At 36.3% G+C, this 27,942-nt stretch overlaps 2 protein-coding genes across 2 annotated transcripts in view; one reads left to right on the forward strand and one right to left on the reverse strand.

Annotated features, from left to right (window-relative positions):
• The window catches only part of LOC106083204 (putative uncharacterized protein DDB_G0282133), a 210,164-nt gene that overhangs the window by 169,746 nt on the left and 12,476 nt on the right, over positions 1 to 27,942 (forward strand). Inside the window, exons 4-8 of the mRNA XM_059367216.1 lie at positions 856 to 3,868; positions 3,959 to 6,578; positions 6,969 to 10,507; positions 13,726 to 14,128; positions 14,558 to 15,102. Coding sequence (XP_059223199.1) covers positions 1,270 to 3,868; positions 3,959 to 6,578; positions 6,969 to 10,507; positions 13,726 to 14,128; positions 14,558 to 15,102 — 9,706 coding nt within the window. The 5' untranslated portion in view covers positions 856 to 1,269. The remainder of the gene's footprint in view (positions 1 to 855; positions 3,869 to 3,958; positions 6,579 to 6,968; positions 10,508 to 13,725; positions 14,129 to 14,557; positions 15,103 to 27,942) is intronic.
• LOC106083235 (uncharacterized) lies at positions 19,650 to 26,484 on the reverse strand. Its single transcript, XM_013246145.2, has 3 exons — positions 26,153 to 26,484; positions 25,999 to 26,085; positions 19,650 to 20,206 (listed from the first exon to the last, which is right to left on the reverse strand). The coding sequence occupies exons 1-3, from the start codon at positions 26,413 to 26,415 to the stop codon at positions 19,732 to 19,734; spliced, it is 825 nt and encodes a 274-aa protein (XP_013101599.2). The 5' UTR covers positions 26,416 to 26,484; the 3' UTR covers positions 19,650 to 19,731.

Here is a 27,942-nt window from a genome sequence, read left to right on the forward strand (position 1 = left end):
ACCCATTAAAAACTCAGTTTCAATGAACTCCATTTTGAGGTTCTAAATAACCATTTTTTCCATCATCAAAAGCCGGTGCAGAGAAACAAAACTGGAAATCCCAGAGAGCATACAACATGCAATGCAATCCAAAATTCGCTACCAAGTGGAATGCTACACTAATGGGGGGACTGAGTCTAATGAATGATGATAATTGAGAGCCAGCAGCCAGGCGGCAACATGCACAGAAATGAAGAGGAAAGAAGTCAACAGTCAATAGAGAAATGGCCACTAAGTTAGTAAGTCACTAGAGCTGGAAGTGAACACAACGCGTTTAAATTGCTAAAAAGCCAACAACTCAGCGAAAAAGCTAGAAAATAAGAAAAAGTTGCAAAGGAAATTGACAAAAGCCAAAATTAAAAAAAAAAAAACACTGCCACACAAGGTAGTAATTTGAAAAAAACCCAAACAGAGATTCCTAACATATAGAGCGCGAAAGAAATTTTTGAAATTGTGTCTCTGTTTTCGCCAGAATTTCTAAAAAAGTAAAAGTTTTTCAATTTTCTCCTCTGCCTCGGGGGAGGAGTAGAAGTATCGAAACGAATTAAAAAAAAGAGGTTACGCTTGACTCTAAACGCATAGAAGCAACAACACAGAGAGCTTCTTTTTTCACAACGCCCATGATTGGACCTATGATTAGCTGCATAAATAACTCTAATGAGCATATACGCTTCGATTGCTATCGAGATTATTGTAGTTGAGCCAACTTCAATTTTCCTTGCTAGGAGCTGGAGTAGATGGGTTAAGACAAACTAACTAAACACCAGATTGTTTTTTTTTTTTTTTTGGTGAAATGTTGACACATTCTCACTCAAGCATTAAACTACAACCTAGCACAGAGGCCGAAGAAGAACCCATACCCACAGGGCGGAGTAGAGCATTTCCATGATTTTCATGCATATGACCCAGAGAATGTGGTTCAACCCCAAGCGACGACATTATTACCCGGCATTTACAAAGAAAGCTAAGCTAAGCATGCCATGCCAGCCTCATTGAGAGTGATATGTGTATGTGACGGAAGGCCATGCCAAGAAAATTTTCACTCACATCTATTTTAATCACTTGTGGAAAAGCTGTTTAACGCAACGGTTGTGTTTGACTGAGAAGCGTTTTTATTAATTTGAAATGTAACGGCCTTTAAACTTTCAATATCCCATGCAAGGATAAGAAAGTGCTAAAGAATAGTGTTTGAGTGAAAATTCCAGAAGAGTGTACAAACAATTGTGGAAAATGTGTCGCCTTTTTCTAGTGATCAAAGTGCTTATGTTGAAATGGTTATTGGCCAGCATATGCGGCCGGGTTTCTGCTGCCTATGATTATGGCTACCATCCCAGTGCCGAGGAGTTTGATAATCTGCTACGAGAAACCCATCGCACCTGGACCCATGACATACTGAAGCATCAAAGTGAGCGTAGAGTATATCAGAAGCCGCGCCTGCCCAACAGCGAAGTCAGATCATTTGTGCCAAAATTTCAATACGACAGTCATTTAAGTAAATTTATAGAAAACAACAACAACAACAATAATAATCATAACAACAACAACAACAATGATCAGGATGTAACTGGACAAATATTTTCCAATGTTCTTGGTTTGAGCAGCCCAGCTCCTTTAAACAACCCTGATAGACTGACCATACAGGAGTTGGGTTCCTCTTTGGATTTTCATTATTCCCATGATGATTATGCTCAGAATTATGACAACACTTTGGAAATGGAGGACGGAGGTCCCATACCTTTTCTCAACAACAATAAAAACCAGCCTCACAAAGATACCCAAGGCCAATTGACCACCACCAGCCATACCATGCCTGAAATAAACTTAAAACCCCTTAGCACCAACGAAATGGAAAAGTACTCGCTTAATAACCTTTACAAAAACAACACCAAGGCTCACTTCCCCATTTATTTTACCAATCCGGCCACAGGCATAGTTTATGCCATAACCGAAATGGGTAAATCCTCCTCCAACGTGGCCAGAACCAATGGTTCCATACCCATATTCATAACCAAGGAGCAATATGAAAGGGATATAATGATGCTGAAGCAGGAATATGAGGCCCATTGTAATGGCAATGCTGTATTGGGGGATAAAACTAAGCTACACAAATATCCTGCCCTTTCGTCCTTTTCAAGACCCTCAACTACCACCACCACAACATCGACTACTATGAGACCCCAAATAATAAGACTTAATAGGCCAGCCAGTCCTACGCAAATGACCACTTCGAAACTGGTAACTCCGCTGAAGAAACCTTCCTCAGTGGTGGTAAGAACTGAGCTAACAGTTAAGGATAAGAACCAGGCCACCACAATAAGGCCTATCACAACTCGCAAGAGAAAACTCAAGAATAAAAAGAAGAATAAAAATACCAGGCCTCCCGGTCATACAACACCAAAACCTGTTGCCACTTTTGAAGGGCCACGCATTGTTATGGGCAGCAGAATAAGTACCCGCAGGCCAGTAAGTGAACTGCAGAAACTCTCCACCCAACTGGAGAAACCTAATTTTGGTACCACCATATTTTCAAGCGCTCCCCTGGCGGCCACAGCTAGTAATGTGGATCAGTATAGGGATTTGAAAAGAACGGATAGAGTAGATGAACAAATGGATTTTGATACAATGCAGAGGAGACGCAGGTCCTTGAGAGAACAAAGAAATTCGAAGGGAGATAAAGATATTGAAAATCTGGAAAATGAAATAACCTCTGTGGAGGAAGATGAGCATTCTAAGGATTTTTATGAAAATAATTGGCGCAAAAACAACGATTATAGGTTAAAAATAGTTCAGCGATCCCTGCCAGTTATCGATAACGAAAATAATAATCAAAAACTAGGTGGAAAAGTATACATTATTAAAGAAAAAACTCCTGAGGAGTCACGGAAAAATGAGGTAGAACATAAAAATATCGATTACGATATAAATACCAAACGATTACAAGTTATCGATAAAAATATCGATTATCAAATACTTAGCGGAAAAGATGAAATTCTTTACATTATTGAAGAAGAATCTGCAGCAAATAACGATGAACAAAAAAATATCGATTATGGTATAGAAAGCAAAACAACAATTATCGATAACCAACTGAAATCCAGAAATAAAAAGAAACCTAACGCAGCACACAAGACAACTCTCAATAGCTATAAACAATCTGCAGGAAAAAAGGAAATAAGAGAAAACCTCTATAACGCTGAAGACAGAACATTAAGAAGAAATCGACGTTCCCTACAGGATATCGATAACAAAATAGATTTACAAAATAGCGATGAACAACCAACGAGAAGAAAAGGTAGAGTACTTCAAGTGTTTAACCAACAATCGCCTATGACAAAGGAGAACAATAAAAGAAATATTGAAGAATTCGATTATTTATTAAAAAGTGGTGCAGAAGTGTTAAGTGAATATGATGGGAATGAAAACGAAAAGAATAAATTAAAAACCATAACAGCTGACAAAATATTTCAATCCGACAAAGTTATCGATAACAAATTAGATATACAAAGAAACGATAATAAAATGTTGAAACAAGAAAATGTTTACTTCCTACATTCTGAAGAGGATATTTTAAAGGATTCCAAGAAATCCACCGAAAACGATAAATATTTCGATAACAATAATTTAAAAATCCATATAAACGGTATGAATCATTTTCTAAATTCTGAATATCCTAATTCGAGAGAATCAAAAAATTCCAATGAAGACAATAAATATATCGATAATCTAAAAATCGATATGAATGATTTTGAAATTATCGATGACTTAAAAAATTTTGAAAATATTGAAAAATCGCCACAAATTATCCATCATATTTTTTCGAAAGAATCAAGCAATTTCAATGGAAACGATAAATACAACGATAACAGATTTTTTAAAATCGATAAAAATTATTTAAAAAATATTGAAAAATCGTCACAAGTTACCCATAATAGTGTTGTGAAAGAATCACAAAAATTCAAAGAGAAGGATAAACCTTTCGATAACAATAATTTTAAAATCGATAACAATAATATTGAAGTTATCGATTATTTTAAAAATGTGCAGAAAAGATCGCCGCAAGTTGAGGATGACAATGTTATGAATAAATTTCAATTATCGAACCAATACATCGATGATAAAGTAATAAATAACTATGATCAGCTATCGATTCTTAAAAGTTATGTGTTTTTCAACTCCCAAGAAGATGGAGTACTAAACAAATTTAAAACTAATGAGCTAAAAAGTGAAGAAATTGATAAAACTTCTCAACTAACAAAAAACTTGCCTGCAGTTATCGATAATAAATTAAATCTGGAAAACGATAATAATCAATTCGAAGATTTTTTAAATACAAACGTGGAAACAAACGCATTAAGAGAAGATGAAGTGAAGAGTGAACATTTTGAAAATGTTGCAAAAAATGAATCAGAACCAAATAAAGATAGAGCAATAAAAGTTATGGATAACAATTTGAATGTGGAAAATGACGGTTATCAATTAAAAGGCTTTTTATACTCAAAAGAGGATACAACAAAAATACAAGAAGATAAAGTTAAAAGTGACAAATTTGTTGATGTACTCAGTGAAAATGAAGTTCAAAATAAAAAAACCGACGCTGTACTAAAAAATGGATCCAAACAAAAAACGAAGCCTATAGTAGAAGAAGATGATTTGGCAATAAATTTTGCTGGAAATTCAGAAGAAAGTGCAACGACCGAAGAAAATTATGACTTAGTATGGAAAAAAGAACCTAATTTGGAAACCAGCATTGAAAACCCAAACAACATTAACAATTTAGAACAAAAAATTAAAAGTGAAAGTGTACCTTGCTTAGTACAAGAAATTCATGATGAAACTGAAAATCTAACATGGGTACTAAATTATTTAGAACCTAAAGAAAAAAATTATGGTACTATATCGGAAATATATGAAGAAAATGTTAAACCAGTTGAAATTAATTTTAGTACTAAAACCGAAAATCCAATAAATAAAGAGAGTCTATACATAAATGAAAACTTGAAAACGGAATTCAACATAAACCCAGGTGAAATGGAAATTCAATCCCTAAAAACCGAAAATAATAACAATTTAGAACTTGTTTTTAAACTTGTACCAAGTGATATTAAATTTAGTACTAAAAATCAAATAAACATAGAAAACCCTAACAACGACTTCAATGCATTAGAAAGTGATGGTCAAGTATCACCAATTTATGAAGAAAATATAAATATACCAACATTTTTCTACCAAATCGAAGAAACAAACGATTTTAGTACTAAAAATCAACCAGCACAAAATAATAATGAGTTGCAGTATTTAGTACACAGAAACATAAATAAACCCAATGAAAACAACATAAATAATAATTTCCAAGCAGATGAAAATGTGAATTTTGAACAAGAAATTTTAAACAAAAATAGTGATAATATGGGTACTAAAATAAGATTACCTAAAACAACAAAGGATCTCCAAGCCATTAAATATTGGGATATTGAGACAAACGAAAATGAGTTCAATGCTAATAAAGAAAGTGAATATCTAGTATATCAACCTGAAAATTATCCGAGTACTAAAACCATAAAAGAAAAACGCAAGCAAAATAAAAATATGGCTCCTAACAGTGATCTGAACGTCATTCCATTGCCAATTAAGGCAAATCACAATGGTGTTGAGGTTTTAGTACAAGAAGATGTGAATATACCTAGTGATGAATATTTTAGTACACAAAATTATTTTCTCCTAAAAGAACCTGTACCTAAAACATATCAAAATAATGCTAATGAAAATTTCGTACATGTTTACCTAAATCAAAATGACAACCATATTAGTACTAAAACTCCAATAAATAATGAAAACAGTGGCAGAGGTGAATTTTTAGCACAAGAAAATATTTTTCAACCATACAACGTCGAATTTAATGCTGCTGCAAGAAAAAATGTTGGAAATGAAAATTTAGTACATATTTACATGGTCCAAAGTGAAAATGATGTTAGTACTAAAAAAGCTATAAATAATAGAAATCAAAACAAAATTGAATTTTTAGTACCAGAAAATATTGTTCAACCAATTAACGATAATTTTGATGCTGTTGGTGAAAAAAATAATCCAAATAAAAATTTAGTTCATGTTTACATGGATCCAAGTGGTGATACTAAAACTCCAAAAATTAATGAAAATCATAACAAAATTAAAGTTTTAGTACAAGAAAATGTATTTCCATTAAATCATGACAATTTTCATACTGCTGCAGAAATAACTAATGCAAATCAAGATTTAGTAGGTGTTTCAATGAACCCAAATCTAAATCATCCTTATAAAAAAATAAATAGTGAAAATTACAACACAAATGAATTTTTAGTACAAGAAAATGTATTTCCAACATTTAACGATAATTTTGGCGCCACTGCCCCATCAGTTTTTGTTGCACCTAATTATATTACTAAAATAGTAACCGGTACAGAAAATCTCTATGAAAACAATAATTTAGTACACAATAGTGTTAATAAAGAAAGTGAAGACCATGATGGTACTAAAACTTATACCAAATGGAGCAAATCAGAGCAAAACAACGAAAATGTTTATAATAGTAAATATTTAGTACTCCCTTATGTAAATCCAAGTGAAAAAGATCCATACCCAATAAAAAAGGTTGAAAATGATGATCTGGTGCTTTCCTATTTAAAAACAAGTGAAAACGTTCCTAAAACACCACGAATTATAAAAAATCTTGAAAAAAATTTGGTACTAAAAAATTTAGTACATGATAAATTAGTGGATACCAATGTACTACAAACAAATTTAGTTCACTACAACAACAAAATAAAACCAAATTTAGTACTAAAAACCATAGAAAACCCCAATTTAGTACTAAAAAACTTGGTACTAAAAAATTTAGTACATGAAATTTTATCAAAAGAAAACGTATTAAATGAAAAATTAACTGATAAAAGTGATGAAACCGAACATAATTTGCATTTAGTACTAAAAAATTTAACCCAAATAAATTTAGTACACACCCAGTTACTAAATAATATAGAAAATTTAATGGAATTATTAGAAATGTGGCAAGAAGAAAGTAATAACAGAAAAAAACAAAATCGTTTGAATAACAATGATGAAGAAAATTCTAAGAGTGAAAATAAATCAGAAAGTGCACCATATCTGGAAAATCTTATAGAAAATGTATCACAAGACCAAAATAAGGATAAAAATTTTAACCAAAGTGGGGTGAAAACAAAGCTGATCCATTATTTATGGCAATTATCTGAAATTTCGTTAAAACAACATGACGAAATAAATACAAGTTTCGCAAGTAATAATCCCAATATTGAAACTAATATTGAAAAGCCATTTAATATGAACAACTCCAAAGCAAGTGAACATAACGAATTACTGGAATTTTTTAAGGAATTCGGGGAAGGTGAAGCAAACAAACCGGAAAAGAATGTTGATAATGAATACTCGCCAAATGCTTTGACTAGGAAGCACAAAAGTGAAGAAATCCTAGAAACAAATTCCGAAATTACAAAAGTTAAAAAAATTCTTGAAAATCCAAAAACGTTTAAAAATCTTAAAGTTGCAAAAAGTGAAATTTTGAAGCTTATAAAAAACATTCTTAAATCTAAAGAGAATGTCTACTCTAAACTTAACACTATAATGGAAAAGCTTTTAGAGAAAAGTTTTACAAAAGCTCATCTTCATAAGATTGTGCATAAACTAAGTGAAAAGATTTTGGAACATCAAGAATCCCTAGAAAAAGGCCTTGAAACTACCAAGATGTTGAGTAATATAAATGTTGAGGAAACTCTCATAGGTTTATTTAGAACCAAGGGTTCAAAACTCGCTGAAAAGCTTTTAGTACTAGAAAAAAAATTATTGCAATTAAATCCGAATGAAAACAATGAAAATTTAAAATTCCAAAATTTAATCGAAAGCCTTTACAAAGAATTTAAAATGGGAAACGATTTAAACAGAGCATTTAATTTAATACAAAATTTACTACAACTAAAGACATATGGTATTAAGTTGATGAAAAATCGTGATGGAGCTTTAAAAACGTTAATCCACAAGAACACATTCGAAAACACCAAAGACAGCATAACAACTGCTATGAATCTTAAAGAAAATACTAAAATCTTAAAAATTCCAGAAATGTACAAAAATAGAAATAAAAGATCGGCTCAAAGCTTCGAAGATAAAGCCCATAAACTCTTCAGAGAAAATAATTATGATGATTTAATGCAAAATATGGAAGAAACACCATTTAAAGTGAGAGGAAACCTAAATGATGACGATGTTGATAATATCAAAAACTCACCACACATACAATTTGAAATAGAAAATGCTGAAGTCAATGAAAAGTCAATTGCTCGCAATATCGATATTCTAAAATTAACCGAAATCCCCTTTAAAGTCGAAAGAAGTAAAAGAGAAAGCAGTGGTGAATATGTTCAAAACTCACCACACACAAATGTTAACAATAAAAAGTTTAAGAAAACTCATGAAAAGCTGAAACCTTTAAAATTAACCCAATTCCCAAACAAAGTGAAAAGAAAGCAAATATCTCACAGAGGTGAAAAACTTCTAATTTCACCACACCAAAATTTAAAAGTTGAAAATCTTAAAAGTGATAAAGGAGAAAAAATTAATTTGGAGCTAAACCAAGTGGAGGTAAAGAAAAAAGATAACAGTGGTGAAAATCATTATAATTCACCATACCCAAATTTTGACTTTGAAAAGTATATGAAAGCACATAAAGACCGGAAACCTTTAAAATTGCTGGAATTTCCATTTGAAACTACAAAAAACCAAAAATCCAACCGAGGTGAAAATCTTCAAAATTCACCACACACAAAATTCAAATTTAAAACGTTTGAAGTAGCTAATGAAAATTTCAAAAATGACCAATTAACCCAAGAGAAAGAAAACGAAAATTTTGATAGTGGTGAAAATTTCAAAAATTCACCACATCTTAAATTAAAAGCAGAACAAATTGTAAGAGATAATAAAAAACTCAGTGATCACAATAAAAAGAAATACCAACTTAGAGTGATGAAAAGACTAAAAGCAAAACATGGTGAAAATGATCAACTAAACCTACAGTTATACAGAAAAATCAAAAATTTTGATAATATTAAAGTAAATCCAAAAGAAAATCGTTATCATCACCTGCAAAAGAGATCAACCACCTCAACAACAAAAATGAATGCAACCTTACCAAAATTTATAAGAAAATCCAATAGTTCAACAGGGAATGTTACCGAAATGCCACAAAATTTACCCACCACAACATTAAACCCTCTTAAGGAAAACTCAACAAATTACAATAACATCATATCTACTTCGAATGTCAGTATTGATAAAGAAAATCTAACCACCATTCTAAATCGATCCTCTGCAAATTCTAAGACCACAAAAATTACAGGTCCATCTTTACAAAAACACAACAAACGTAAAAAAAGAAAACGTACTCACCACAAAAGTCGCAAAGCTGAAAATCGTACTAAAAAGAAACGCAAACGTTTAGGTGTGTCTCCTTCAGCTTTGAATAATACAGGAGCGAATCAGTCGTTAGCCATAGAAACTTCAACATCGCGTTCTATTAAAGGCGATCACAAACGGGCCAAGGGCAGCAGTTCAGAAAAAGATGAGGGGGATTTTGATTTCTTTGATGCCGAAGGTGCAGAGGAGGAGGATGATGACACTGAAGAAGATGAGGATGATGATGACGGTGGAGAAGATGACGAAGAGGATGATGGTGATGATGATGATGATGAAGAGGATGATGGCGAATCCTATGAAGATGATTTGGAAGAAACTCCCATAGGAGAGGATACTTCGTCGGCCGCAGCAGATGTTGATTTTGGTGCCTTGGAGATGGAGCCAACCGAAATTCCCGCCACTGCTGGTGATGATCCTGCCATATTTTCAAAAAACACCCAAAATAATCCCACCCTAGCCCTTGATCTAAAACGCATACGTCGTAGACCCACCTCCAAATTACCTGCAAAACAAGATTATGATGACGATGAGGACGAAGATGAAGACGATGTTACCAGTGTGGGCTCCAATTTGGGTGGTTTCTTTCGCATGATATTCTATCCCGTACAAATGGTGCTCTCCACTATCATGGACAGCTTTGTGGGAAGCAATGAAAGCTCTTCATCCACTTCTCCCTACACTCAATACACTTCGTACCATAACACACTAAAGAAGCATGCCAGCGATTACAATTACGAAGATGATGATGGTGACTATGATGATGACATCGACTATGATAATGACTCCAGCGATTCCTCACTAACCGGCTGGTTTAGTTCTTTATTTGGTTTTAATCGACGCAATAAGAAAATAGGCAGCACCACTTTATCGCCGCAATCGGCACACAAGCCCGCCAAACAAACCGGCTGGTTACAATCATGGTTTGGCTATGACGATGGTGTGGACAAATCCGATACCAATGTGCATGAAGATGAGAGTGAATATGATAGTAAGTACAAGTAAATACCGGATTTATGATTTCCTTTATAGCATGCCTGGCCTATGGCCTGTAAATGTCTGTCCATAGGCAAATGCCTATTGCTTGTGTATTTGTCCCATTAGCCTATTAAACTGCCGGCTATTTCAACTAATGGTTCGCATATTGCGCATGCGCGCTATGATTCCCCATATAATGTTTATTTTTATTGACAATAGTTATTTATGTCGTTGAGGCAAGTTGTAAAGAAGATTGAAAAAAAAGGAGTATTTTTAATATCTATTCTCTCATAGAATTCTATTGAATCCGCTTTCATTTTTATCATAGACTGGATACTTAACTTTTGTCCCACTTTCAATGATCCCGTACTTAGGTGGCCGAACCAAGTAAAAAATTCTTTGGTCTTGAAGAAAACCTGTTAAGCTGAACACCTGGTTTCGAGTCCAGGCAAAAGCGTCAGTGCCTATCAATCCCAGCTCAATAGGAATTTAGCCGGCTACATCTGCCGGATGTGTAAATTTGCCCTACAGGTTACTTAGGTTAGGTTACAAAGAGGGTGCGAATATTAATCCACCCCATGCCACTATAGACATACACCTAAGCCAGTAATCGACTTGTTGTGCACTCTAAAAATTAAAAAGTAACCTCGAACAAGTAAAAAGACGTTAAGTTCTGTTGGGCCGAACTTTGGATACCCACCACCTCGGGTATATATGTAAACCACCTTTCTTCATAATCCGGTGAAAAATGCAAAATTTATGCCCCCAAAGCAGCTATATCGAAATATGGTCCGATTTGGACCAAATTCGACACGGATAAATTTTTTAGAGCAAAAATGTTGGTCTTTTTGGGAGCCATATCCAAATATAGACCGACCTTAACCATATACGACACGGATGTCGAAAAGCCTAACATTAGTCACTGTGTCAAATTTCAGCGAAATCGGATTATAAATGTGCCTTTTACGGGGCAAGACGTTAAATCGAGATATCGGTCAATATGGCAGCTATATCCAAATCTGAACGGATCTGGGCCAAATTGAAGAGGGATGTCGAAGGGCCTTAAACAACTCACTGTCCTTAAATTCGGCGAAATCGGGCAATAAATGCGTCTTTTATGGACCCAAAACTTTAAGTCGAGAGATCGATCTATATGGAAGCTATATCCAAATCTGCACAGATCTGGGCCAAATTGCGGAAAATTGTCGAAAAGTCTAACTAACTGTCCCAAATTTCGGCGAAATCGGACTATTAATGCGCCTTTTATGGACCCAAAACCTTGAATAGAGGGATCGGTATATAAGGCAGCTATATTCAAATCTGAACCGATCTGGGCCAAATTGAAGAAGGATGTCGAAGGTCCTAACATAACTTACTGTCACAAATTTTTGCAAAACGGACAATAAATGCACCTTTTATGGGCCCAAGACCTTAAATCAAGAGATCGGTCTATATGGCAGCTATATCCAAATCTGAAACTATCTGGGCCAAATTGAGGAAGGATGTCGAAGGGCCTAACATAACTCACTGTCCCAAATTTTGGCAAACTCGGACAATAAATACTCCTTTTATGGGCCCAAAAACTTAAATCGAGAGTTCAATGACAAGATATAGTCCGATATAACCCATCTTCGAACTTAATCTGCTTATATGTGCAGCGCGTGATTTCAACAGACAGACGAACAAACATGACTAGATCGTCTTAGATTTTAACGCTGATCAAGAATAATATACTTTATAGGTCGGAAATATTGGGTTGCCTAAAAAGTAATTGCGGATTTTTCAAAAGAAAGTAAATGCATTTTTCATAAAACTTAGAATGAACTTTAATCAAATATATAATTGCCATTTTGTTCGATAACCTTTTGCCATCTTCCTGGCAAATTTAGTATTCCACGCTCATAGAACTTGTGGCCTTTATCTGCAAAAAAATGAACCAATTTTATAGCCTCATCATTGCCGAAAGTTTTACCATTTAAGGAGTTCTGCAAAGATCGAAATAAATGGTAGTCTGATGGTGCAAGGTCAGTGCTATATGGTGGATGCATCAAAAGTTCCCATCCAAGCTCACTCAGTTTTTGGCGAGTGACCAAAGATGTGTGCGGTCTAGCGTTGTCCTGGTGGAATATGACACCTTTACGATATGGCAGCTATATCCAAATCTGAACCGATCTGAGCCAAATTGACGAGGGATGTCGAAGGGCCTAAGACAACTCACTGTCCCAAATTTCAGCAAAATCGGATAATAAATGTGGCTTTTATGGGGCTAAGACCCTAAATCGGCGGATCGGTCTATATGGGGGCTATATCAAGATATAGTCCGATATAGCCCATCTGCGAACTTAACCTGCTTATAGACAAAAATAGAATCTGTGCAAAGTTTCAGCTCAATATCACCATTTTTGAAGACTGTAGCGTGATTTCAACAGATAGACGGACAGACGGACGGAAATGTCTGATCAAGAATATACTTTATAGGGTCGGAAATGAATATTTCGATGTATTGCAAACGGAATGACAAAATGAATATACCCCCATCCTTCGGTGGTGGGTATAAAAATAATATCGTTTCGGCTATTTAAAGAAGGTGATCCCTTTCATAGCCTCAATTTACCACCTCATTTTCAGAATACGAAAATACTCCCAAGACTTTTTATTAAATATGTAAATTTTCTCACAAAGCACCTTAAAAAATTAATCAACATAGTTACCATAAAATGAAAGTACTATGACAAACTATTACTTGTATAATTATTACAAAAACTCAAAAGCACCAACAAAACACTTGAAACTCCAATCTCCAAAGCATGTAATACTGTCGTTCTTAAACAAAACAATTTATGAGTTAAGGGGGTAGCTATGACAAAAGAATTTTTCGACCCAAAAAAAAAAACACCATGTCTGCTGTCACCATATGGAAGCCCATAAACAACTTTATAATGACTACAAAGCGCCTGAGCAGAAGCTTTCATGGAATTCATTTCAACCATAAAATAACCACTTAATATCAGTGGCAAACACAAAACCTTGGTCGGTCACAGTACGATTGTACTTCTTTAGGTGGCACAATTAAACATCACACATTCAAACGCATGCCAAGCGTTTGGGTGAAGAGGGTTACGCTTTCGCCCAAAAAGCAATTTTCATCTTTAAGATAAAAAAATAATTGTTTTAAATGTTAATGCCTTTCCATTCACACTCTTTTGTTTCCCCTTTTTCCCACTGCCGCAGAATGGTTTTCCAGTTGGTTTGGTGAAATTAAGCCAAAAGCCAGAAAGCGTACAACAACCACCACCACTACAACCACCACGCAAGTACCACAGGTGCCCATACTAACCATAGTGGATCCCATGCGCAATCCTCAAAACTGGATTGGCATATTGGCGCATCATATAATCAATCACACATCTACAACGACACAGAATCCTTTAAAAGAAATCTGGTCGCGAGTTACCTCACCTTCTACAACAACCACAACTACTGAGAATCCTGATATACCGAGGAAAATGTCGTACAACAAATATCAAATATGGCGTTTGAAACCTCAAGATGATCCTCAACTACAGGCCTTGGAGGAGTACAAGCAAAGTGAAGAGGGCAACAAATTACAGTGGCTGAAGGGACCGAGTCTGAGGTAAGGGGTTTAGAACTTAGAAAAGGAAAATAAAATAAAATGAAATGAAATATAAATACAAATCAACAAAATTTAGTAATTATATTGGGTTGCCCAAAAAGTAATTGCGGATTTTTTAAAAGAAAGTAAGTGCATTTTTAATAAAACTTAGAATGAACTTTAATCAAATATACTTTTTTTACACTTTTTTTCTAAAGCAAGCTAAAAGTAACAGCTGATAACTGACAGAAGAAAGAATGCAATTACAGAGTCACAAGCTGTGAAAAAATTTGTCAACGCCGACTATATGAAAAATCCGCAATTACTTTTTGGGCAACCCAATATATATGTTTTTTTGCCTTTCTATCATAATTTCATTCTCTCTTTGTTACATATGTTACTCACCCGTTTTGTTCTATTGTTTTCTATTTCTCTATCCATTTTTAACAGAGGCCTCACCGATGTCCTAGTACCCCCTCGTATGTTATCCGATTTCCAATCGTCCCTCAGCTTTGAATCCATCGATCATGAAGTGCTCATATTTGATGTGGGCAAAGCCATTGCTTATGAAAAATCCAAAGAAGACTTCCTTTTCACCACCACACAAAATCCCAAAAAGCGTCATAATCCCCATCGTCATGCACACAAAAAGCCCCTGCAATCTATGACTTGGATGCGTTATTATGAATTCGATGATATTGTCACATATATGGAAAATATGCGTTTGCGTTATCCCCAGTTGGTGGAGCTCATTCATATAGGGCGTTCCTATGAGGGTCGACCTTTGATTGTGGTGAAGATCGAAAGCAAAGAGGCAGCAGCAGCTAATTCAGCGAATCTCCAACCGAATCAAAAATCCAAATTAAGGCACAAAAAGCGTACTGGTGTGGCAAATGCTGTATTCATAGAGGCGGGAACACATGGTGCCGAATGGATAGCACCGGCTTCGGCAACATGGATAATCAATGAATTGCTGAAAATTATGAAAATGAATAGTGAGTATTGAAATTTATAAGAAAACTAGCTGGCCCGGAGTGCTTCGCTAAATCTTTTGACATGGTCGAAATTTGAAAATTATTTTTATTCGTAATTAACTCTCAAGTACCTATTCTTAGTCCCATATTGTCCCGTTTGATATACATTTCAATATGGGGCATCATTTTGGGGTGGGGCGTCCTCCCAGAAATTAAATCAAAATTTTATATAAGTTTTGTATTGTGCGTACACTCAGAGAAATTTGTTAGTAAAAACAGCAAAAATGTTTGCTAAAACAGCAGAAAGAGTACTGAAAAGTGGATATTAGTATTTTTTGCTGAAACAGCAAACATTTTCAGCTGTTTTCAGATAATAAAAAGTTTAAACTGTATATTGCATCTTATTCTTTTATTATTAGAGGTATATAGCGTGAATTTTGTTTTAATTTCTAACAATCTGATAATTTTTTAACGATTTCAAATAATAGTGGACAAAATATCTATTAAAATCAAATTTACGCTATTAAACAAACAATGTTCCCCTAAAATGACTACAAATGTGTAACACATAAGAAAGGCTTTAATTATTGTTTAAAGTTTGTAAATTTGAGAAAGTTTCCTTCAAGAGTTAAAAAAATTTAATTTAAAATCATCAGACAGTGTTTGCTGATATCAGCAAACTTACTTCTATGGATGTACCCTCAAATATCTTTCGTTTGAGTCCCATAGTGTCCTGTTCGGTGTACATATCCATTTGGGGCATAATTTTGGGTTGGGGCGACCGGCCTGGGAATAGACTCCAAATTTGTTTATAAGTTTCGCAGTTTACACTTAAGTTTCTTTCGTTTGAATCCCACTTTGTCTCGATCGGCCTACATATCCGTTTAGGGGTGGTATTTGGGGTGTGGCGGCCCTCCTTGGACTTTACCGCTTTTCTACTTTCAATGACCTTTCATTTGATATCCATATTGTCCAATATGAATACATGTCGTTTTTAGATGGATTTGGGGGTGGGGCGGGACCCTGACACTTGGGGTCAAATTTGTAGATCAAGTTCGTACACTACTCTTAAACATCTTTCATTAGATTATCCGAATCGGTAAACATGTCCGTTTGGGTGGGCTTCGGACGGTTATTTGCTCCAAAGTTTTATAAAAATTTTATGTGTTTGGGTTGACACAAGGGGGCATACAGTAAATTCTTAAATCGTTGCAACAATCTCCGAGATCTGGCGTTTTTAAAAATTGCGGTTAGAGGCAAGGTCCACCCATCTTACTTTACTTGCTTATGACAGAATATTTGTTCCACTAGCCGAACGTAGAATATCTTTCCAAGCGCCTCGATCTTCTACTCTTATTTTAAAATTCCTGACACCACGTTTCGAGATGTCTCCCACCACTTGATCTTTCCATTGGGCTTTTCGTCTTCCCGGTTTGCGTGTACCACCGTGTTTGCCTTCAAAAGACTTCTTTGCTGGAGCTTTGTCGTCCATTCTGACAACATGACCTTGCCAACGGAGCTGTTGTATTTTGATTCGTGTAACTATGCTATCATCGTCATACAGCTCGTGGTTCATACGTCGCCAATATTCTCCATTATCGCAAACTGGTCCATATATTTTACGAAGAATCTTTCTCTCAAATACTCCAAGCACTGCCTCTTCTGCTTTCACAAGTACCCATGCTTCGGAACCATATAACAGCACGGATAGTATCAGTGTCTTGTAAAACGTAGTCTTCGTCTGTCGAGAGGTGGCCTTGTTTCTAAACTGCTTAAATATTTCAAAGTAGCATCTGTTTGCCAGTATTATTCTTCGCTCAATCTCAAAACTGGTGTCATTCATTTCGTTTCCCAACTTTCTCAATTTTCTTTATCTGCTCGATTGTACAAGGTGTTTTCGGAGTTGAAACCATCCATTTCGCCTTATCTCTATTTAATGCCAGACCCATTTTCACTGACTCTCTTTCGATTCTTTCAAAGGCAGCACTTACTACTTCCGGTGACCGATCTTTGATGTCGATGTCGTCGGCATAGGCGAGTACCATGTGTTCTCTTGTGAGTAGTGTGCCATATCTGCCGGCTCTTTTCCAAGATTTGAATATCAGGGTGGATTTACCAGGTCTAAGGCCGCTTTGATAGTGCCCAATAATTTCATTGACTTTAGGTTTTAATCTTTCACACAATACGCCCGAGAGTATCTATTGGGTTGCCCAAAAAGTAATTACGGATTTTTCATAAAGTCGGCGTTGACAAATTTTTTCACAGCTTGTGACTCTGTAATTGCATTCTTTCTTCTGTCAGTTATCAGCTGTTAATTTTAGCTTGCTTTAGAAAAAAAGTGTATTTGATTAAAGTTCATTCTAAGTTTTATTAAAAATGCATATACTTTCTTTTAAAAAATCCGCAATTACTTTTTGGGCAACCCAATAGTATGCGATGGGGAGGAGACTTATTCCTCAGTAGTTGGCACATTCCGTCTTGTCTCCTTTCTTGTGTACGGGACATAGTATGCTGAGGTTCCAATCATCGGGTATGCGTTCTTCTACCCAAATTGCGCAGATCAGCTGATGCATACGCCTTATCAGCGTGTCGCCTCCGGTCTTAAATAGCTCAGTGGGTAACCCGTCGGCTCCTGCTGCCTTGAACCTCATTCTGACTAGGAGGTAAACATTCAATACCATCATCATTGATGGGTTCTGCGGTATCCTTTTCGCCGTCAACGTCGGACACTAGCAATTGGGTAAAATGTTCTTTTCATATCCTCAGCATGTTATCTGTGTCAGTTACCAGATTTCCTTCTTTGTCTCAGTAGGATGATGTGCCTGCACCAAAGCCATCGGTTTGATGAGTAATTCTTTGGTAGAATCTCCAGACTTCATTCTGACTCCTGTGCATCTTAATTTGCTCGCACTCACGTCTTTCCATTTCCTTTTTCTTACTGCGGAATAGACGTTTCTTCTCTCTCCTGGCGCGTAGCTACTGATTCCAGGGTTGCTCTATATGCCGCATTCTTGCCTTTAATAGCATCTGGACACTCTTAATCGTATCATGGGTTTCTTGGAGGAGGCTTCCGGTACCCAAGTATGGATTTCGCGGCATTTTCCATGAAGTGAGCAATAGTCTGCCACTGCGCCATTATATCATCGGAACAAGGAGTGCTTTCATCGAGCAGTTGGGTCAGTCGAGTGGAGTATGCCGCTGCCATCTGTTGTGTTTGCAGCTTTTCAATGTCCAGCTTCGGTGCAGTGTCAGATCGTACTTCCTCGCCATGTTGTAGTGACGCCATTCCCAGTCCATTGCGGTAATATCTGCCTTGTACTTCTCTAATACATTCGCCAGCGCGTATACTGCACCTTGCAGATCCCCACTTTTATAGAAAAGGTCATGGTCCTTTTTTCGTTGCGTGGGTCGTCAACGTTGGGGGGGTTCGTTTTTTACTATTCCTTTGGTTTTGTGGGATTGGGCCTGAGATCTGTTTCCGACTGTCTGACCATAATACGGTGCTGCAGGCTGGGATTCGGGCGATTACGGAATGCGTGGTATGGCCATTAAGTGGCCATCAGGATGGCACGATCCGCATCATTTGGGCGCCGGTACACAATGGTGTGAAGGAGAGCTAGTGCTGTGCCTCAATCCATTCTCCCATCGCCTTAAGTCTTATAGCCGCAATGGCTGCCTCACACTTAATCTGTATGTCAATGGGTCGGATATCTAGGATAGTTTGGTCTAGGGCATGTGGGGAAGATGATGAGACGTTGGAGCATTTCCTTTGTCATTGCCCGGCTTTCGTGTCTAACAGATACCGGCACTTAGGTGGAGACACAATACCAGACATGAACCAACTTTCTAGTGGTTACTTTATAGTTTTTAGAGCGCTCAAGAAGCCCATTACTGGCTTAGGTGTATGTCCATAGTGGCATGGGGCGGATTAATATCTGCACCCTCTTTTCAACCTAACCTAACCTATAGGTCGGATATCAAGAACAATCTCTAGAGTCCTAGTGGATGTAGTCCTTATCGCCCCGCCTTTGCCAAGACCACATGTTCTCTAAACCTGTTGAATTATTCTTACGTTCCACTCTTTCCCCATCGCAATTCACCAAACTACTGAGCCGAGGGTTTGTCATTGCTCCTATGGAGCAATCTGGCTATCCTCGGATTCAGGCCCCATTTCGAGCCTACGACTTATAAGGTATCCAGCATCTATAAGCCTTCACGGTACGCTCCTCACAATTCTAATTCAGTTTCCTGTCCAAGATCACATCTTAGTATTTGACCTTGTCAGATATCGAAATCGTAGGAAACGTTGTGCGTCAAATTGGCTCACCTTCGACAAAAATTTTGTTAAACTGTTTTTGTTCGTCCAATTTATGCCAACGAAAATCGAATTGAGAGGTACCTTCTACCTATTTTGAGTATTTTATTACCCATTCGACTTAAATCGATTGAGGTTCGAGTTCAAGTATCTGGGTGTCGATCCACCCCTTTAAATCCTTTAAACGATTATGTAGGATCACCGGAAGCCACTTTAGTATGTTGCGTTTCAACAAATTTTAACGATTCACACAAACTTTTTGATACAATATTTAAACTGTTTTTATATATCCATAAATAGAGCCAAGTTTTATATAATTTTGATTACAAATTAGTCTATTGCCAACCACCAAAAAAATCCACCAAATAGTCCTTGAGTAAAACAATAATGGCTGGCGGCGATTTCCATTCACTGGGCATGGAGTACAATTTAAATTTTTCGAAAATTCTGCGAACCTCATGATCACTCATTTCTGTCTTAGACTTGACCAGAGAATCTTTATGAAATTTCCCGCATAGTGCACACAATGAATCACTTGATTTTTTCTTCTTACACTCCTCCTTTATGTGTTCGGGATCCAATTTTGTGTGAGTGCCATGTGAATGTTGCATTTCATTTGCTCCCCCTCTTTGTCGTTGTTTTTCATTTGTGGGTGTAGTTTTAGGTTCATTCCCTTTAACATCGTTACAAACACATGATGTTTTAATTTTTTCTTTATGTTGGGTTTTCATGGTGCATCCACCAATTGAATGAAAAACGATGCAGAGGAAAAGCATTGACAAAAGAGCTAGAGCAATATATTGAGTTTTTCTGTAAAGAAAAGTGTTGAGAGAAAAAAAATAAAAATTTTATTAAACAAAAAAGGAAATCAACAACTCAACTCAAAAATTGAAGAAATTTATATAACTGATCAAAAAGTCTTTCTAAATATAAAAATAAAATATGGTTTAGGAGTTTATTACACCTTTTCTATTTCGTTATATTATATAAGACTAGCTCACCCGGGCCCTCTCCGCTGCGCCTTCTTTTACTTCACATGGAACAAAAGTTTCCTTGGAATGTTTATTTTCTACAATTAAAGATCTTTTAGTGAAGTACCATGCTAACTTGACTAACAGTTTAACAATATAAGTGTCTTAATCTGAATTCCATATGATCTTTATTGGTCTACGAATTTAAGTTTGGATGTAAGGTGTACTCCATTCTTAAAATACTTCATTTCAGCCCGATATTCTCATGATGTCTGATTTAGTGGTGTTTTCGGGGGAGAGGTGGTCCCCCAGATACTTGGCCCTGAAAAAATATCAGCATCGTGCTCTTCTCTCAAATATCATTTATTTAAACCCCATATTTCCATTGGCTTAAGAGGAGTTTACAGGATGAGGCTTCTCCCAAACACATGGCCCCAAAATAGGTTATCAAATTCGTTTTCTAATCTCAAATACCTTTCATTTAAGCCACATATTGCCATGGTCGAAAAATTTTTTCCCTTTGGGGGTGTTTTGGGGGGAGGGATGATGCCCTAAATACATGGTCCTACATTTGAATATCAAATTCGTATTCTACTCCCAAATACCTTTATTTGAGCCCCATATTGCGATGATCAGTAAAAAATTGCTGTTTGTGGGGTATTTTGGGAAAGGGGTAGACGCCCAGAAAATTGGTCTCGAAAATGGGTATCAATTCTTGCTTTAACCCCCCCATTCCTTTCATTTAAGCTCCACATTGACATGGTCGGTAAATATGCCCGATTTAGGGGTGTTTTGGAGATTAAGGTGGTCCCCCAAACACTAAGCCCGGAAAATATATCAGCAACGTGCTCTATTTTAATATATCTATATATCATTTATTTGAACCCCATATTGCCATTGGCCTCAAAATTGGATATCAAATTCGTTTTCTAATCTCATTTAGACTTCTTATTGCAAAAGTCAGCAAATATGTCTGGTTTGGGGTATTGGCCCTAAAAACTATAAATATTTAGTCCCACTCTCTTTAAGACCCAAATTGTCTTGGTGAGCAAATATGTCCTATTTGGGGGTTGTTATGATGGTGGGACGTCCGCTAGACAGTTGGCTCCTAATGTTGATATCAGATACGTGGTCTACTCCCACATACCTTTAATTTGAGCCCCATATTTCCATAGTCGGCAAACATGACCAGCTTGGGGGTGGTTTGGGGGATGGGCGGCCACTCAGTGAGTTGGCCTTGAAAATATATATCGGATTCGTGTTCCGTGTGTTAAAACCCTCTTATTTGAGCCTCATATTGCAATAGTCAGAAAATACTTACTATTTGGGTGGTGTTGTGTGGGTGGGGTGGCCCCATAGACTCTTTTCCCGAAAATTGATAACAAATTCGTGCTTTACCTTTCATTTAAGCCCCATATTGCTATGGTCGCAAATTTGTCCCCTTTGGGGGATGTTTTTGGTGAGAGGCGGCCCCCCTTGGTCCCATATTTGGATATCAGATTCGGATTCTATATTCAAATATCCCATATTCCCATGGTCTGTAAATAAGTCCTGTTTGGGGGGTGTTCTGGGAAAGGGGTAGACCCCCAGAGACATGGATATCAGATTCGTATTCTACTCGCAAATACCTTTCATTTGAGTCCCATATTGCCATGGTCGGTAAATATGTCCGATTTAGGAGTGTTTTGGGGCTTGGGGTGCTCCCCCTAGCCATTGGTCCGACAATTGGATATCAGATACGTTTTCTTATCCTACATACCTTTCATTTGAATCCCATATTGTCGTGATCGGTCTAAATATATGTTTTGTAGGTTTTAGGGTGAAGCAGCCCCCCTAGGAACCCCATCCGAAATTTGGATACCAAAATTTTATTTTTAGGGTACTATATGAGAGCATACAAAATTTCGCTTAAATCGCACCACCCATCTCCGAGATCTAGCGTTTCTGAAAATTAGGGTAAGGGGGAGGGTCCGCCCCCCTTTCAGATATCAAAAAATGTAGTACCCTATTTTCACTACGAGGTCATTATGCACTATCTGTGAAAATTTCATGAAAATCGGTTCAGTCGTTTCTGAGTCTATAAGGAACACACAAACATACAAAAAAAAAACAAACCTACAAACAAACACAAATTGGTTTTTCAAGTTTGGACATAATCTAGTTTTTGTTTTTGTTTACATTTGGACATAATCTTAGTCCAAATGTAAACAAAAACCTGGCAAAAATGGTTCTCATCAATTCATGCAAAGGTAAATCGAAACTCTGTTCCAAATTTGCCCATTAACATTCCATTAAGGAACAGGGACAAACTTCTCACATATCAATGAGTGCTGTCCAATTAAAGTTTTAGCTCAATGATAATGCACCTCATTTTGTTAAGCCGAGTCCTAACGGCGTGCGGTCACCTATTTGGGCCGAAGTTTTTACATGACATAGTAGCTCATAAATGTCGCCAGCATTAGGGGGAGATAAACATCGCTGAACATTCTTTCTGATGTCCTCACCAGGATTCACCAGGATAGGCGGACGTGCTATCCTATGCGCTACGGTGGCCTCGTTTTTACATGGCACAGTACCTCACAAATGTCGCCAGCATTAGAGGGAGATAATCATAGCTGAACATTCTTTCTGTTGTTCTCAACAGGATTCGAATCCAAGTGTTCAACGTCTAGGCAGACATGCTATCCTATGCGCTATGGTGGCCTCATACAATGTGGCAAATTTTGATTTTATTGATCTGTGCCTCGTCGCGTATAGTTTTTTCCTTTTATTGATTTTTTTTTATTTTTTTTTGTGTAGAAACTTTAAAAACGAAAGACTTAAGACACAAACTTTAACTTTTGTAAACCAGAAGACTTAAGACGCAAACTTTTGCTACATTAACCAGAAGACTTAAGACACGAACTCTAACTGTTTTAGATAGGAAGACTTAAGACACAAACCTTAAGTGTTCAACGGTCTGTTAAGCTCTGTGTAGACTTAAGACACGAACGTTAGGTGTTTAAACCGAAAGACTTACATAACACACTAACTTTATATGTTTACACCAGCACATGTGCTAGTGTGCGTAATATATTCAAACCCATGGGCTAATGTTCTTGTTCTCGTACACAAATAAGTGTAACAGTGTGTGTGCATTTGCTCGTCACTGGTTTAAACATATTTTGACTAAGGATTGGGTATTCTGTTATTTTCATGTGGAAAATTGTGAACTCCAAATTATGAGCGAAAAATGTATGAAATATACAGTGGTGGAAAAAATAATAGGGACAACAGTTACTAAGAACAATATTGAACAAGGGGAGTAAGAAACATAGTCACTTATGTTAAAAGCTGAACTTTGTTATTCGTAGAAATTTCCCCCTAGACAACTTTTCTAAGAAATTTTCCCTAAAAATAAAAATTCTAAGAAATTTTCACTAAAAATTAAAAATTCTGAGAAAATTTCTAAAATATTTTCCCTTAAAACATAATTTCTAAGAAATTTTCTCTAAAAACAAATTTGAAAAAAAATTGCAATGAATTTTTTTTAAAATAAAATTTTCTCTATATAGGAAAGTTTCAAAAGCTAATTTTCCATAAAATTTCCAAGTAACAAAAAATTCTAAAAAATTTACCTTAAGGAAAGAATTTCTAAAAACAAGAGTTCAACGAATTTTTCTCAAAATTCAATGAAATATTTTCTGAAGACAAAATTCAATGGCAATTTTTCTGAAGAAAAAATTTCAATGGCATATCTTCTTAGGCGAAATAAAGACATAATTTCTAAGACAACATTTTATTGCGACATTCTGTAAAGACAAAATTTCTAAAGCGTTTTATCTAAATACAAAATTAAAAAAACAACAGTCAAAGCAGGAAAATTTCGGCTGTGCCGAATCTTATATACCCTCCACCATGCCTCTAGCGAGATGGTATGACTAAACCTTCAGTATCAGGCCCGAAGGGCAACGAATGACAGATGGTCACAAAGTACGGGTTGTGAACACTCCAAAATAATGTGGCCCAATCTAGTCTTGAAGTGGTCTACAACTTTGCTGTCGCTGGCAAGAACAGACTTCCCAGTCATTGTGTTTGTGATGACAGGTCACTGTCTAATCGGAAAATATGCTGACAGACTGAAGGTGCCAAGTAACGACTACTACATAAGCAGTGAAGGCGTCGAGAAAGAGGAGACTATAGAACATAATGCTGTGTGTGTCAGGTACTGGCAGTCAGAGCGAGTTCCATGTTAGGTGATCATTTCTTTGAGTACTTTACTGATATGCCAGATGTGAACATTCGCAAGTTGTTGGACTATTTTATTGGACGGTTTATATGGGAGCTAAATAAGGTTTTGTGCCGATTCGGACCATGCTTAGCATGCATGTAAAATGTCATAAAAAAAATCACTGTGCAAAATTTCAACCATATCGGATAAGAATTACGCTCCATAGAGACTCAAGATGTAAAGTCGGGATATCGGTTTATATGGGAGCCATATCAGGTTTCGAACCAATTCGGTTCATACTTGGCACCGAATCGCATGTTTAAGAACATAGGAAAAGTTGTTGTGCAAAATTTCAACCAAATCTGGTAAGAATTGCGCTCTCTAGAGGCTCAAGAAGTATAAGCGGGAGATTGATTTATATGGCAGCTATATCTATTGGTTGCCCAAAAAGTAATTGCGGATTTTTTAAAAGAAAGTAAATGCATTTTTAATAAAACTTAGAATAAACTTTAATCAAATATACTTTGTTTACACTTTTTTTCTAAAGCAAGCTAAAAGTAACAGCTGATAACTGACAGATAATGCAACTGATAATAATGCAATTACAGAGTCACAAGCTGTGAAAAAATTTGTCAACGCCGACTATATGAAAAATCCGCAATTACTTTTTGGGTAACCCAATAAATATGGACCGATATGGCTCATTTACAATCTCATCCGAAGGAAGTATTTGTGCAAAATTTCAAGCTCCTCTTTACTCTTTGTGCTTTCCTCAGACGGACGGACAGACAGACTGAGGGACATACGGTCAAGGCTAGATCGACTTAAAATGGCATGGCGATCAAGATTATTTATACTTTATGGTGGCTAAGACCAATATTTCGATGTATTACAAACGGAATGACGAAGTTAGTATCTCCCATCCTATGATGAAGGGCATAAAAAGAACCAAAGAAAAAATTGTAATTTTCTTTCTTTTTTCTTCTACTTCCTTAGAGAAAATTTTTACATATGCAATGTTTTGGGGAAATTTTCTTAGAAATTTTATATAGTATAGTAAATTTCTAAGAAATTTTGTCTTTAGATAAAATTTAATAAAATTTATCTTAAAAGAAAATTTTTTGGAAAAATTTATCCAATTTTTTTTCTTTTTGAAAGAAATTTCGTTAAAATTTTGAATTTGAAGAAACTTTGTTGAAATTTTCTTGCAATTTCATTTGTGGAAAAAATTTTATGGAATTTTGTATTTAGAGCAAAATATAAAAAATTTTTCTAAATACAAAGTTTCTTTAAATTTTTTTCAAAGAAATTTTTATTTTTTAGTTTTGTCTTAAGAAAAAATTTCATTGAAATTTGGTCTTTTTTCCTTTTACCCCTCAAAATATTTTTGGGATTCAAAATATTCCTCATTTCATAAATACCTTCCAGAACGATAGATATAGACTCCAAAACGCCACATATAATGCCAGACCATTAACCAAAGAGTAACTGAAGTCATAATGATGAAACTAAAAGCGAACATAAAATTCTACATAAAAATTTAACACAAAATGTGCAATTATGGCTACTACTTACGCTATAACTCCAAATATGTCACATAGTGCTGCATAAATGTTGGTTGGAAGACAAATTCGAGGTTTATTATCTCTACAATGAAATTCTTCGGATTCTGTTTCCGTTGAGAGATTCCAACAACCACCACCATCTTCCTCTTCACTATCAGTTTCATCATTATCAATCCATCGTTCTTGACATTTTTCACAGTTACATGGAGGAAATCTACATTGAAGTGGCCGTTCACATAGTCGTTCGAAACAAGAGTCAAAATTTGTGGGCATAATTGTACAAAAAATATTTAGAATTTTTATTATTGAAATGGTGACAAGAAAAGTAAGTTTCAGCCAGGATTGCCGTCGTTAACAAATTCAATAAAAAGAATTATTGTCAAAGGTATTTTTTTACAATTTTAAATCGAATCTTTAATTTTCCACAAAATCAAACTTCTAGGAAATTTCGAAGAAAAATTTTAACAAAGTTTTCTTTTAACTTTGGACAACATTTTTATTAACATTAACCTAAGACCTGGTTGCGACCTCCAAATACTAAAAAAGTAATCTCGAAAAAGAAAATCTAAGTTAACAATTCCGTGCTCCTTACAAAATCCTTAATTGTTTTCCATGCCATGCCCCAAAGTTGGTTCATGTCTGGTATTGTGTCCCCACCTCAGTACCGGTACTGTTAGACGCGAAAGCCGCGCAATGAAATAGGAGATGCTACAACGTCTCATCATCTTTCCGTCATGCCCTTCACATCTTATCACTTTCCGCATCGGTTATGATACTGAGAGCTATACTGACCTCTTTCTTACTTCCTTTCAGTAATGGCCTCGTCTTCTCACGATCTGAATCTCCCCATAGGATTTTCATCGTCCTACCGACCGTTTCGCTGTTGCACAGTGTTACATGCGTATTCGTGGCCCAGGCCCTTTACTCGGACTGCGTCAACCCGAAAGGCTTCGGGTTATTGACGGCAGTTCTCTGGCCTCCAGTGCCAAATCGTTTGCTTTCTAATTCCCAGTTACTCTGCTATGACCCGGCACTGAAACGATGTGTATCGTGCTATTCTCAGAGAAGGCGTTAATCTCCTTCTTACATTCCAACAAATTTGGATGAACTATTCTTTAAAAATAAACTTTTGACAAGATTTTCCTTATACATAAAATTTTTAAGAAAATTTTTTAGGTTAGATTTAAGTAGCAGTCCCCCTTAGACGTCTTCGTCCATTTTGTTACCTTTTTCTTCCATAGGCAGGAATAGAAGAAGGAAGATGCCTTCTAGTTGCTATCGTTGAACCATCCAGATCACTTTAAAAAGTCCAACAACTTGCGAATGTTCACATCACCTAAAGTGGAACTCGATCTGACTGCCAGTGCCTGACACACACAGCATATGTTCTATAGTCTCCTCTTCCTCGACGCCCTCACACCTTATGTAGTAGTCGTTACTTGGCACCTTCAGTCTGTCAGCATATTTTCCGATTAGACAGTGACCTGTCATCACAAACACAATGACTGGGAAGTCTCTTGCCAGCCACAGCAAAGTTGTAGACCACTTCAAGACTAGATTGGGCCACATAATTTTGGAGCGTTCACAACACGCACTCTGTGACCTTCTGTCATTCATTGCCCTTCGGGACTGATACTGAAGGCTTAGGCATAACAACTCGCTAGAGGCATTCCCTTTCTTCTCGAACGTTTAGTCTAGTCATACAAACTCGTCCGCTCTACAATTCGCTGGGATATCTCTGTGGCCCGGTACCCAGAACAGGTGAATTTTGAACTGTTCAGCCATCTCGTTGAGAGATAT

Source organism: Stomoxys calcitrans, chromosome 4 (genome assembly GCF_963082655.1).
Source record: "Stomoxys calcitrans chromosome 4, idStoCalc2.1, whole genome shotgun sequence".
In the NCBI taxonomy this organism is placed as follows: domain Eukaryota; kingdom Metazoa; phylum Arthropoda; class Insecta; order Diptera; family Muscidae; genus Stomoxys; species Stomoxys calcitrans.

What these genes read in the sequence shown, in the direction of transcription:
- LOC106083235 (XM_013246145.2), bottom strand. Translation starts at nt 26,415, where the DNA reads ATGCCCACAAATTTTGACTCTTGTTTCGAACGACTATGTGAACGGCCA. An exon ending in GACATATTTGGAGTTATAGC is followed by an intron (nt 26,086 to 26,152) that starts GTAAGTAGTAGC and finishes GTTCGCTTTTAG; the next exon opens with TTTCATCATTATGACTTCAG. An exon ending in TATATCTATCGTTCTGGAAG is followed by an intron (nt 20,207 to 25,998) that starts GTATTTATGAAA and finishes TTTTCTTTACAG; the next exon opens with AAAAACTCAATATATTGCTC.